This window comes from Sander lucioperca, chromosome 4 (genome assembly GCF_008315115.2).
Source record: "Sander lucioperca isolate FBNREF2018 chromosome 4, SLUC_FBN_1.2, whole genome shotgun sequence".
NCBI classification, from domain to species: domain Eukaryota; kingdom Metazoa; phylum Chordata; class Actinopteri; order Perciformes; family Percidae; genus Sander; species Sander lucioperca.
Window position 1 is genome coordinate 9,006,851 of NC_050176.1, and position 13,839 is coordinate 9,020,689.

The 13,839-nt window shown below is 38.3% G+C and overlaps 2 protein-coding genes across 3 annotated transcripts in view; both read right to left on the minus strand.

Annotated features, from left to right (window-relative positions):
* Positions 1 to 3,194, minus strand: part of helz (helicase with zinc finger) — a 71,532-nt gene extending 68,338 nt beyond the window's left edge. For both annotated transcript variants that reach the window (XM_036000767.1, XM_031289596.2), the window contains exon 1: positions 3,075 to 3,194. The gene's annotated coding sequence lies outside the window, so the exon portion shown is untranslated. The remainder of the gene's footprint in view (positions 1 to 3,074) is intronic.
* A 2,269-nt stretch (positions 3,195 to 5,463) lies between these two features.
* On the minus strand, positions 5,464 to 12,988 carry psmd12 (proteasome 26S subunit, non-ATPase 12). The gene is made up of 11 exons (XM_031289404.2): positions 12,721 to 12,988; positions 12,241 to 12,300; positions 11,070 to 11,198; positions 10,655 to 10,762; positions 9,580 to 9,684; positions 9,185 to 9,334; positions 8,859 to 8,993; positions 7,798 to 7,910; positions 7,152 to 7,326; positions 6,197 to 6,274; positions 5,464 to 6,054 (listed from the first exon to the last, which is right to left on the minus strand). Exons 1-11 carry the CDS (start codon positions 12,841 to 12,843, stop codon positions 5,845 to 5,847), a joined length of 1,386 nt encoding a protein of 461 aa, XP_031145264.1. The 5' UTR covers positions 12,844 to 12,988; the 3' UTR covers positions 5,464 to 5,844.
* Positions 12,989 to 13,839: the final 851 nt, after the last annotated feature.

The window sequence follows — 13,839 nt, forward strand, 5'->3', positions numbered from 1 at the left end:
TGCCTAAACGGTGCCTGAACCGAAATATATCTAATATATTTATAATGTATATAATATAAAAAAGGAGCACAAAAAGACAGTTGGCGACATTAAAGAACGGCTTGTTAATTGCTAAGGCCATATGGTCAAAATTAAATGACTGATTAATAATGTAATAACAATAACTTAGAACAATGACTTATTTCACCAGTAAATTGCTGGTAAATGACAAAAATAAGCACCAAATGGGAAAAGGGTATTTTACAATAACTTAAAATGCACCACAAGGCTGGCGAATTTCAAGTGAACGCACCGTCTGTGTGTTGTTTTTTCCGACAACGGCAGCTGCAGTCAGACTGTTACGTCCCGGTGCTGGAATCCTCTACAGGGAAATACAGTCACACTTTACACCGCTTAACGTAAGCTGTCAGCATTTTAACCATTGTGTTTAATCCAGCCACTAGCTAACGGTAACGTAGCGTCCCGTGCAGCAATGCTTCTGAAAAAAAAGTCAGGCACCGAAATTTTCGTTCTTATTCGGTCTCGTTACTACCGTTTACGTCGGAACCGGTGCTCTATTGGCACCGCGTTTCGGTACCCAACCCTAGACATGACACAGACTAAATCTGAAGTTAGTGTTGATGTATAGCATTTATCATAGGTTTAACTTCATTTATTTCACACAGAATTAACACTGAGGCCAACAAGGTAAAATTTTCCAACACATGCAATATTTTCCAATGTTGCTAATGACAGCACACCCATCTCCATCTTCTCAGAAAGACACTATATGTTTATGCAAATTTAACATGGACAAATGCATGTCCTAAACCACAAACACTTCAGTGTGTCGTGTACAGTGTCTGACAATATATTACAGCTCTCTCCACAATGTCATCTTTTCCAGAAGAAAAAAAGTGAACTGCCGCCAAGTTCACTTCCTCAAAAAATGAAAACATTCAGATGAGGCAGAATACTATATCTTATGAGTAGGCTGTATGAAAATGTATGCTTGTATACTATATGCACATTAGGGCTGCACAATATGAGGAAAATATGCGATAAAGTTGAATATCGCGATAACGATATTACTTGTGCCAAATAAACAGATATTAAACTGTACTCAGCTCTGCATTTCTGGTGCTTTCAGTATTCTTCTAAAATACAACAAATTGCTTGTTGAATTTAAAACAAATAAAAGGAAATCATTCATAACATTCTTTTATTGAACAAATTGAACATTGAATTGAATATAAAAAGGCACCACTAAAAAAAGAATGACGATGAATTTTCCAACACAAAAAATCTCTGAGTGTCTTTCGCGATGTGTTTATTGCGCCAGTTGATACTGGGGTGACGCTAAAAAAAAAAAAAAAAAAAAAAAAAAAATCGACATTTTGTGCAGCCCTAATCCACTGGCCAATTATGACAAATAATGTTGCAGCACCCATATCGTAATAGGGTTGCGATGGTATGAGATTTTCGAAGGTATGGTGACTTTGCAGAATATGTCACGCTTTCACGGTATACGGTATTACGCTATTATAATTATTATTATTATTATCAGTTGCAACCCTTAAAGACATAAAAACAGAGTTTTTGGGGTGTTGAACAAACTTCTAAATTTAAAAATTATAATTCAAACTTGAAACCATCTTCAAATGGAAGTATGTGTAAAAAGTCTTCCTTTTTTCAATACTGTAGATAAGCAAATGTACATGGAATGATAACCATCAATTTTCATACTATGGTATACCATGAAACCGGTATATCGCTGCAACACTATTACATAATAACACATAGCTTCTCTGGAGCATCTTAAACAAGAAACACTGGTCCAGCCCCTGTTTCCACATATTGTATTTGATTAATGTCAAAACCATAGTTTAAAAACATGCACCACATAAAGAGGCAGTCGCCTTATGCCATTATTGCCATAGTGGCAACTAAGACATTCTAATTCTATCTTACAACATTGAGGGACAACATATAATCGTCAGAATCTAGTTAGCAAATGTTGTACAGTATGAGACATGCAAAATGAGGGTAGGAAGTTGCTTGGGTTAGCAGACAAGGTCTGTTGCTGGGAAAGGGAAACATAGGACTGATCTTAACACAGGACGTTCTCCAATTATGTGAGCTTATTTTAAAAACCTATGCCGCGTTTTACACTTTTACTTGTAACAGTAAGAATAGCTGTTACCTAATGTTAGTGCTTGCAAGCCAGCCAATTCAGAGGCATCAACAAATAGTTTGGCGGGATACAGTGGGTGGACACCTGCCTTGTTTTTAGTGTCCAGTCGTGGGGATCCTACTACAGAGGCTACTGTTTCGACTGCAGTAACGTTATAGTGGAGAAGAAAGCTATTTTTTTTAGCTGAGGATGGTTGTAAAATAACATCGATTGCTTTCATCCTGACATAACGTTATTTGGCTTGACAGTTACGTTATCGTTCGCAGCAATGTGTAGAAAACACGGCTATAAAACTTGCACATTTTCAATCGAATTCAATTATTAGACACCAAGAGAGCAGACACTAATAAACACAAACGTTGGAAATGACTTGTTTCGTCTTTCAGCAGGTAGAGTTTTAGCTAGCTGTTGTTTGTCTAGTGAACTTGTCATGACTGTTGCAAGTCAGAGCGATGACGGCAGCGTTACAAAGCCCTGAAAAATGTCCCCACAATGTTGGTTAACTTGCCGTTTGCGTTTGCCCAGGATAAACAGTGTTGCCACTAAACATGGTATGCGTAGCTAACAGTTAGCTTGCTAGCCAAAACACGGCCTTTCTTGGCACCAAACTGGCAAGCTCACAACAAGAATAGCTGGCTGGTTTGTTAATATTAGCAAGCTAGCTAGCAAGCTGGCTAGCTAGCTAGCTAGCTAGCTAGGTTCGCCGAAACAAAACGGGTTGGGGCCTGTAATTTTGCTACGGTGTTTAGGCGCATATAATTGATATGACATCGTGTTTTACTCCTTGCATGAACTCAAAGCATTCGTCATTATCATAATGATTTGTGAAGGGTATTCGTGCCAGTGGCTTTGCGATGAAAAAGACAACTGAAAGGGCTGAAAATGGGAAGTCAACACTTACCTAGCTTTACTTTCTACGCCATCTTGGATCCACTTGTCAGACCATCGCAAAGCATAGTGGGAATGCACTGATCTGAAGGTTGAGAGGACTGTGTGTGACTGCGTGTGTTTGTGTGTGGCCTCTCAAGGCAGGGATCTTCCTTGTTAAAAAGCGTTTGTCTTAAAATTCTTTTGATTTTATTCATTTCAAACATATAACTTAGGGTTACCATTTACTGTTAATTCTAATAAAATTACTCTTAAATTTATGAACAAATAGAAGTTTAAATGTGATATTTTAGAATTGGCCATATAGGCTGTACAACTGGGACAATAAAAAAAACACTTAATAACTTAACTTGTTTATTTATATGAAAGGCATTCAAAACACAGATGTGACATTTTTGCTGTGAACACACATTTGCAAACTACTTTGGCTTATGTTGGCAGATAAAAGAAATGGGGCAATATATCCTGGGGCAAAATATTTTGTTTTTGATTCAAAACGTGCTGAACAACCAAAGGGAATTATGCTGCTGACTGTCTTTGCTTTTGTTATCCGGAGCTATTTATTATCAGGCTTATTAAACTGTATATGAGATGCCATCAGCAGTATGAGTTTGTATTTTAGCTGGAGAGTTTCTGGTAGAGCCACTCAACTGTCGAGGCTGACATTGTGCTAAATGCTACATGCAAATTAAAAATACTAAGATATTATTAATTATTATATTAAATAGTAAGAAATATATATATATATATATATATATATATATATATATATATATATATATATATATATATATATATCAGAACAAGCTCACTCAAACAAAAAAGGTCAAACCAGTGATGCCATTTCCTGCCGTGTTGATCCATTGCCTCCACTTCTGTATAATAGTCAATTGAATGGCACTGTACTGTATTTGCTTTCCCAGAGCATCCTGCAGATGCTGCCTCTGCTGGAGGTGAAATTGTGATGGTGAGATGGTATCAGTGAAGTGTGAGATGTATTGATGTCATTTAGACTTACCTGGCCTCTAATGACCAGTTATAAATATATATCCATGTAAATCAAAATTGTTTATTTTTGTTTTGGTTTCAATTATGATATATCTATATAAATGTAACCAAACACACCACCACTGTGTTTAGTTTGTAGCCTCAACCTTGGTTATCCATTCTAGATAACATACGTAATGTAACGTTATCAATGTGTTGGCTACTATTTATCGATTTAAAATAGAATTTCAGGTGGTGCATGACCTTGTGTGTGACCACTACTGGAGCTGCTAGTCTTTCTGGTTGCAAAGTGGGAAGGGGGCGGGTTAGTCAGACATGAGGTTATGCCATAGACTGTAAAGAGGGTTATGCATTATGTAGGGCTGTACACTGTAAATGTGCAGGTGGCTGCCAAATTAAAGAAAACACCAACACCTACAGTAAGTTGTTAGGTTACCATAAGCTGTCAGAATAGCTTCAATGCTCCTTGATATCCATTTTACAAATGGAAGCTGCATTTCCTTCACATTTATTCAGAAGTTTTCTTTAGTTTGTCACCTGTCTGTAGGTAGTAGTCAAACTGTCCTACAGAGTGCACACTATAATTCCTCTACCTTGTACACTGTAACAAAGTCAGTTACAGTGGGTGCTCCTAATTCACTGGCATGTGAGGGGTAACCTTTGTTTAAACTTTGACCAGAAATTTTTATAGCAGGGAATTTCTAAAGGTGGATAGAGGAAAATTAAAGCGTTAGGGGCAGACTCAGTCAATGTGAGTTTAAGGTCCTGCGGTTCCGAGTTGGAATTCTGGAACTGCTGTCCTGTCTTCAACTTAACCAAAAGAAATGTTTATTTTAGTTATTTTTTTTTGTATGGAAATGACTACACTAACCAGATACGTAACATTGGTCAAGATTAGTAACAGCATATAAGTAGAAGTCTGATTGTCTCTTGAATGAAATTGTATTGGATTAAAACTTGCAAACATCTTGCATGAACTTGACAAATCTTGATTTACCATGTCAGGTGTCTTGATTTTAGATGAACAAAACTAGGGAAGATTTGTTTTCCTTCTCCAGGTCTCGTTAGGTGAATTAACAGCAATCTGATTTCTAAAACTTAATACAGAATACACATGGATGTGTTGCAGTCATGTTTATAAGAACCTTAAGGGATAGTTTAAATATTTTGAAGAGGGGTTGTATGAGGGCCTTATCCATAATCAGTGTATTGCTTCAGTAGATGACGGTCTGCATGCCTTCAGTTTGGAGAAGCAGATGCAAGGACAGGCACGGAATCTACGTAGGTTGTGCACGGGGATCACTTCAAAAAAGCCAAACTATCCCTTTAACATGTGTCATATTAGAATGTATGCCATTTAGGTTATATACTGTATAAAACCTACATACAAAATGTTAACCAAATGAAAGGGGTTTATTGCCTACATTGCTAAGGATACATTTAAAATACTTTTTTAGCCATGTTTTCATACAGCAACAACTTAAACCACAGTGTATAATCCATTACATGGAAATGGGAAGCATATTTAGAGATCCAGTCACTGACAGATGGGTGCAAAGTACAGAGGTGCTCATGGGTTTATTTTCAAGGTTTTACTGGATAGTAAAAAATGAACAGTTGCTGCGCATGTGCTGCAGATTTAACTCCAATTATATGACATTGTAATTACACTGCATTCAGTGCGCCAATATACTGTATATTCAAAAACATTCCCACAGAAGGAAAAACAAAACAAATATGAACCAAAACATGAAATAATGCACTATGATCTAGTTTCACTGCAGGTTGTGGATCATCTCCTCCTTGGCAATGAGATGTGTGGTCTTATTGACCAGAGACATGAGAGAGTTGAGTTTGTGTGACCAGTCGTTGAGCAGGTCGTTGGGGTCTTTAGGCCTCTGAAAGTTGATGATGCCAGCCAGCCGGTCGACCTTGGCATAGATGGTCTTGTTTACAACTAGGCTGGAGAGGAACTCCTCTGATTCCTGACAAAATATTGGAGCAGACAGACATCACGTTAGTCTTTCAGGAGACCAAATCCTGAGGATTAATTTCCTTACCCAAATCTAAAAGCAACTACTAACTGCTGTCATACTGGCTGAGATAATTAGTAAGGCTGTTACTTACATCAATAGAGAGGTCAAGGAGTCCAGCCATCCTCTTCATTGTGATTCTGGTGTAATATTTGGCCATTATTCTGATGTTCTAGGGGGAAAAGGAGAATTTTATTTATATTTATATTTATATATATATATATATATATATATATATATATATATATATATATATATATATATATATACACACACACACACACACACACACACAAGAATATTATATAATAAGTGTATAAGTGTTTAAGGTTTAAATAGAGAGGCTTCTCAGGTCACACCAACACTAATGGCTGAAAACAAATATGCATGAGTGAAATGCAACCATCCATTACCAATCGCATATAACAGTCTGCCAGTACAGCCACTGAATCTGCTTCAATATCCAAGCCATACTTTTTTTTCCATTTTGCTTGCAGGGCCCATTTACTGCTCTCTAGTAATTTTACCCCATTTACTCCAATTTGATTCATAACCACTTAAATGGGTAGGAATCAATCTTTTGGGTTTTAATATAGCATTTTGAGCTTGAAACCCCTCATTCGCTGTATGCTCAAGGAAGGTTTAAATCAGACAGTTCTACTTTGACTGTCAATGTAAATGTAGTTTCAAGATTTTCATGCACTATTTACGGCCTCACTTTCCATGAATGCTCATCACTCTAACTCAAAACGTCCCCACATTTTTGCCCAGCCAAATTTAAAAAAAAAAAAAATGACTGTTTGATAACATCTAATGCATTTTCCATGGCCAATATTTGTCACGATAAGATGCTTCTTGATGATGAATTATTGGATTGAATGTGCCAGCCCTGTTTGGGACAGCAAGGCAGTTGAGATGCTCTTAGAAAATGTATTTGATTAGATGTCCCCCTGCTGTCAAGCATAAAAAAGAAAATCTCAGTAAAGCCATCTAAATATGTATGCATCAGCTCCAAATGAGAAGAGCCTACACTTGACTGTGGGACTTACGTGCTCCACCACTCTGTTCTTCAGGTCCTTCCACCTTTTCTCCCCCTCTTCTGAATAAGAGAAGACGTCTGTGGCAGGGCTATCAGGTGAGCCCTCTCTCAGCTCTTTCCCATAATCCTCCACCAGGGAAGACCAGCGCATCAGCTCCATAGTCGTGAACTGTTTCAAAAGGTCCCTAGAAATGGGGGAGGAATATAGTGAAAATCCTCCCCGTCCACACCTGGCTATAGTGTTTGCATGTGATGTCAGTACATGAAAGTGGCTATGATCATTGCCCCGAAGTAGGCAACACACAGCAGCCTCTTTTCACACAAAAGTTAGACAAATGTCTCACTTTATATGTGCTGCATATGTGTGTCAGGAAATTCAGTTGCTGGCCACATTTCAACATCTGCAGACACAGACTAATGTTGTCCAGTTGGTTGTTGATTCAGATGGCCTTCACTTTTTAAAGATTTGCTTGTTTTTCTCCTGGTAACACACCTCTGCCCATTCATAGTAGCAAAATGCTCTCACGTAGTTGTGTGTAAAAGTGCTGTAATTACATATACTCTATTGAGAAATTTGGACCCACATCATATCAGGTCTCAGGACCGTTAAGTGTATGGTAAAGCCAACAGGCAGAAGAGCACAAAGTATGTCTTACTTGTATTTAGGGATTTCTTCCAGTTTCTTGTCCTCACTGATTCTGTGCACGAGGTCTGACTGCTCATTGTCGTAAGGGGAAAGAATCACGTACAGCACCACACTCTTCAGGGCCTGAAATACAAATGCATTCATGGCTTTTATAGCAACACGCAAAGTAAAGTTTTAAATTAGATATATAGTGTTGTCTTTTTAGAATCAGAAATACTTTATTGATCCCTGGGGGGGGGGGGGACATTTGTATTATTGCAAACTATGCTGCAATCGTCATTGTTCATAGAAAAAAAAAAGCATTGATCAAAAAGGATGATGTTCACATCCTGGGTATGTGCTCAGAGGAATGTTCTTATGAAAAATCCCACCATGAGCATTGTTTGTGCAAAAATCTAGATTTCAGTACTAAAGGCAAACCTCTCCTTACTAAAGAACAGAGTTTACACTTATTCATTCAGGGTTGGTACAGTCATTTATTTTATTTCCAAACATATTGTTTCTTCTTTAAACGTGGTACTGTACTCCAGCACTAAGGCAGGAAAACAGACAGGAAAATAGTACAGCACAATTCATTTTGTTGCTGCATTACATTTTATCTAGGGCTGCAGCTATCGATTATTTTAGTAATCGAGTATTCTACCGATTATTCCATCGATTAATGGGATAAGAAATACTTTTGTTATATTGAAGAGCAATAATAAACAATAGTTTGGTCAAATTTTCGGAAAAAGCAACATTTAGCAGCGTCTGGTGTGCGACAATAATAATGATCCGTGTGGAAACACCGTTCATTAGCAATACAACGTTGGTAACATTGATTTAACGAAGCTTCGAGGCAAATCATTTTGCATCGAGGATTTTTTGTAATCGAATTATTTGAGTTATTCAAGGAACCGTTTCAGCCCTAATTTTATCATAACCATTTAATCAAAAAAGGGATTTTTAGCAGTGTGAATTCCAGACACTAGTAAAAACGAGCACACTTTCTCATTGACTACAGGAAAAAAAAATTTATATGTTTAATACTATGTAATAGTATACTGTGGCCTTGAGAGAAAGCCTGTGTACCTGTTGCCACTTGCTGCTGTCCTCCAAGATGCAGGGGGTGTCATAGATAGCTCGGTAGTGTTTGCAGATAGACAGGTAGGAGCCCTCATGCTGGTCTACCTGAATCATCAGGTTGTAGTACTTCAGCTTGGACTCCTGAGTTGTCATCAGACAAAAGGGGAAAGGTTAGTGTTACACCAACCAACTCAGTTCAAATCCACCAACAAAGTGTTGCAAAAGCGAACACACAGGCCAGTCACCAAATGCTTTTCATCATCAGTCGTTGTCAAGCCAACAACATAATGCAGTATTTTGTTAACGCTCAATTCCTGGTCTCTGTCTCTTACCTCGTTGCCCTCCTCTTGGAAGAATTTGGTGTTTATCTTCTTGCTGATGATCTGGGTGCGAATGTAATCTTTAACAGCAATGCAAAGCCTCATCTGTTCCAAGATAAACTCCACCTTCTCCTTTTTCTCCATGGAGCCATATGTCTCCACCTGAGAAAAAAAAAATATATATTTTTTTTTTTTATCAATTTCCAAAACAGCAAGCCATTAAACTCCCTATTCACTTAGTTTGTGTAATGTCCCCCTATAGAAATGTGATGACAAAGAATACCCCCAACAACCAAATTCTTTCAAACCCAAAACATAAATATGTGACTATTTGTCCCCACAACAAGTACAGATGTTTCTGAATCTTCGTCCTAAAAGCAAGAAAATGAAGGCCATTAGCCCCCTACCTGCAACTCCTGAAGAATGGAAGCTGCCTCTTTGATCTCTCCACTCTGCTCCTTGATATTGGCCAAGGTCTTCGTCAGCCTCGCACGCTCAATCTCTACATATATCTGCGAGGTGGACATGATTAGTGAAGAGGAGATTATGTCTTAAGTGGAATGGTCATCTAATGGACATTCATTATTGCATTATGTCCCTGTTTTAATGCTTATACTATAACAGTTCCTATTGTAAATCACTTTCAGGGTTTATCCTACCATTACAAGGCTTAGGCACAGCACCCATGCCGTTTTGTGCACCACATAAGCCAAATGAATGTAAAATCAACGTGAGCATCAAAACTAACTAAATGACTTTTCTCAGATCTAAATATTGTAATTGGTCCCCACTGGAACTCTTTAGCAAGTTTAGTCTTTACGCTTTTTAAGTGTTATTTATTTATCATCTGCTCTGGGTGTTCCAATGTTTTAGACACAGATATGGTAATAACAATAGTTCATAATTATTTCTGATTCCACGCACCTAAATTAAGAATTCATATATACGTTATTTTCATGGCCTAGGATAGTTCAATCAAAATCTGTGAAAAAGAGCTACTCTCTCTCAAAGCCAGAAACCAGAGAAGTAAGCCTCAAACGCGTGATGTCATCAAGAATAAAGTTTGGAGCTGCTCCATGGCCAATGAATGAGAGAGAGATTTTTCTTTTTCTTTTTTACCCAAATGAGCTTGATTCTATGTTAGTGTTCTCAGTTGTGAAACAGAAAGTGCACCCACATAATCAGAACAGTCTCCTGGCTGTTCTCATTGTGATCTATAACATATTTCCCAATTTATTGTCTAGAGAGCAGTTCCAGACTTTATACTTAATGACATCACAAATTTGAGTTCTGGTACTGGTTTTTGGATTTGGGAGAAAGTTGTTTTGGACTGTCCAAAGGAAGTACCATAGGAATAACATGTATACGTTTTGAAAATGGCCATAGTTTCCCCTTTAATTTAACAACTGCTTAAATCTACACAACTTTCATTTTGTCTCTAGTATACAGCTCTGTTTTAACACGCATAAGGACATTCCAGACCTTGCCAGCAGTCACGGTGCGAAGCGTGTCGATGAGTCTCAGTTTGATGGCCTGATCAGTCACAGAATCCACATACTTGTAACATTCTTGCACCATCTTGGCAACAGCCTGATAAGACAAAGCAGAACAAAAATGTGTCATTGTCATTCAGGGGAGATCATTTCAAAACAGGAATCCAAGGCTTCAAACTATATGACGGTGTGAATATCGCAGAGTGTACATGGTGTGCTCGATATCTTGACAACAAACAGTGTTAGTATTTGGGTAATTTGATTAGTCAGTAGTGCGGCTTGCAAGATTACTTTTGGGGGCACAAATACATTTTTTTTTTTTTAGATGGTTGGACTTATACTGTAAGACTATGTTTGCACACAAGTGGTAGAAAAGAGCCATCAGGGAAAAAGAAGTATCTGACCTGTTTCAGCTGACTCCTTCTTTTGGTGAGCAACATGATGTTTTCATTCAGGGCATCCCAGTCCTTGGCCTCATAACACATCTGGACCACAGCCACAAGGATTCTGGAGGTGGACACCATGTCTGATGCCTGAGCAGGGGTTGAAGGCAGATAAGTAAAAAAGGACTAAAATGTACACAAAAATAACACATAAATAAATTTATTTCATGAACACAACTACTCTTAAAAAAAATGTTATGCTGAGGACCCAGTCGAGTTAATTTATCAAGAGAAATTCAACTACTAGGCCACATGTGTCAAACTCGGGACGCATATCAATTTAGGTTCACAATAAATTTTGGCCCGTCTAGTTGTGCGCCAAACCAAAAAGACGGTGAACTGTTTTTCAAACTGCAATTACGCGACACTCAAAGCAGAATTTGGCAGATTTGCCAACCTTGAGACTCAGAAATTCCCACACAACCAGTGAGTTTGCATATTCAGGCCTGTGAAACAGGATGCTGAGTCGGCTGTGTGGTGGCCTGCTTTTAAAAATGAACTTTGTTGCTGATTTTTTAGGGCTTTACGTGGGCCAAATTGTAAGAGATAAGGCTATGTGAGACATGTAATAATACAGTCAAAAATATTTTTCTTTTTTAAATAAAAGCATGTCAATAAACTATACTTGATAAGATTCTCATTTTTCAGTGTGGCCCTTGGTGAAATTGAGTTTGACACCCCTGTGCTAGGCTATATGTTTCTACCTCAACACCATGCAGGGTTCCTAGAAACTTGTTTTTCAGGACATTGGTTACTTTGGTCAATTTTTAATGGCAGGAAAGCAGCACTCCAGAACTCAATGTTTTCCAGAATGCTGAGAACCCTTCCTAGCCAACTGTCACTGCTATGGGTGACTGTGAGCCCTCATATTTCTAAGTTAAAACAATGTACAGGTGCCAGCAGAGACCAAGATTAATTGTTCTGAATTGGACCTTTTTGATCAAAATATATAACAATGAGGAAGGTTTTGCAAGTTATAGTGTTTTGTAGTGGGCTGAGTCATATAATGAATCGTCAATGTATTTATGACATTCACATTTGGGGCACAACCTCCAAGATGTTGGACTTCCCACAGCGAAATGAAAGGTTAAGTAACCAAGTTGTACTAATAACGTTAATGTACAAAACCAACCGTTCTGGTTTGCTTCTCCAATGACAACAAGCTCTCAACGGCCTCCTGGAGCTTGCCCTCCTGCAACAGAAAAACACACAAGCTTAGCGTTAGTAACACTAAATTACTTACGACAAATGTTAATGCTTTTGGACTTAAAGTAAAAAATTAATTATATATAAATAATTAAATTAAAATTAAAGGCAATTTGCCTGCCTAGCAAGTTAGCTTAAGATGTTGCCAATGCCTATACCGCTAAGACTAACGTTAGCATACTAGCGAGCATAATGGCAAATACGTAACGTTTAGCATATGCGAGAGTAAACGGGTAACTAAAATATGTGAACGTTAACAAATCCATCATTTGTGAGCAATTTACGCTTAATACATTAGTTATAGGAATTTACATTTGGTGACAAAAAAGTCGATGTTAGCTTGGATGCTACCGCAATGATACTGATGCACCATGACTCAGCCGGCTGTGGCCTCTTTCAGACTTACTTTAGCCATTTTTTCGCATTCCGGGAGACGCTGGTCTACAGTTGAACTGTAGTCAACCTCCATTTTCACAATCTTCCCATCGGATCTTTCAGGTCGTTCCTCGGTCATCTTCGGGATGTTCATGTTTATAATGTACGGTGCTTTTTTCTTAGGACCAAACTCAGCCTAGCAGCACTTATTTTGCTTGTCAAGGAACGAAACGAGTAGGGGGCCAATCAGAGGAGAGAGACAAAAAGCTGTCCGAGGTGCCTAAAGGACCCATTGAGGACCCCCACAGAATATTTTAGGCAGGCGTTATAAAAGACTACTTTCTGCTGGTAAGTATGGAATGCCCTTTTATTCAATATTCTATAAATCAATAAATAAATACAGTATGCCTATGAAAAACATCCTGAAATAAATAAACAAGGCAATAAATAATAGGTTTTTATTTTAAATAAGAAATTTTGTTAAACGACTACTTTTATTTATTTTATTTCTTATAGCCTATTCAAATGAAGGGGGCATGGCTATGTCACAGATTCAGACTAAAGCAACTAGCTAGTAGCCTGGCATCACCAGCATCTGCCAGAGCAAATAAAACTTGAAGTTGGCAGATTTTGTCTGGTTCCTGGGTTTATTTGCTATATTGCATGGCCGCGTTCCTAGCCGCTAAAGGTCGTGACAAACCAACCTGATAATCGGCCGTCGGACAGTCTGGCGAGGTCGGTGACTCGAATCTGTTCGGTGTGTTCCATGCCGTCGTCCGTCGGCCTTCATTTTGGCCGACTTGACTTGCTGAGTCGGAGGGCGGGCAGTCGGACTCAATGACCAATCTGATTGGTGGAGTGCGGGGTGAGTGACGAACGCCTCTCAAAATCTGACGGAAATCTTTTAAACTGACCTTTGTCGATCTGAAATGAAGACAGATTTAGCAACTGCATGGCCTATTTCACGCTTAAAAAGCTTTCAGAAACACTTTTCAGTGAACTATTTTTGTAAACTGCGAGATCGTATTTTGAACAAGCCGTCATTATTGTTAGCTGGAGAAGCCAGACCCACGTGACGCGTTTGTCATTTCCGGTTTTAATTTTTCGTATTATGTCTCGCGCACGCACAGAACATACACACCGCTTCGTT

What these genes read in the sequence shown, in the direction of transcription:
- psmd12 (XM_031289404.2), bottom strand. Translation starts at nt 12,843, where the DNA reads ATGAACATCCCGAAGATGACCGAGGAACGACCTGAAAGATCCGATGGG. An exon ending in GAAGAAATCCCTAAATACAA is followed by an intron (nt 7,327 to 7,797) that starts GTAAGACATACT and finishes CCCCATTTCTAG; the next exon opens with GGACCTTTTGAAACAGTTCA. An exon ending in AGAACAGAGTGGTGGAGCAC is followed by an intron (nt 6,275 to 7,151) that starts GTAAGTCCCACA and finishes TTTTCCCCCTAG; the next exon opens with AACATCAGAATAATGGCCAA.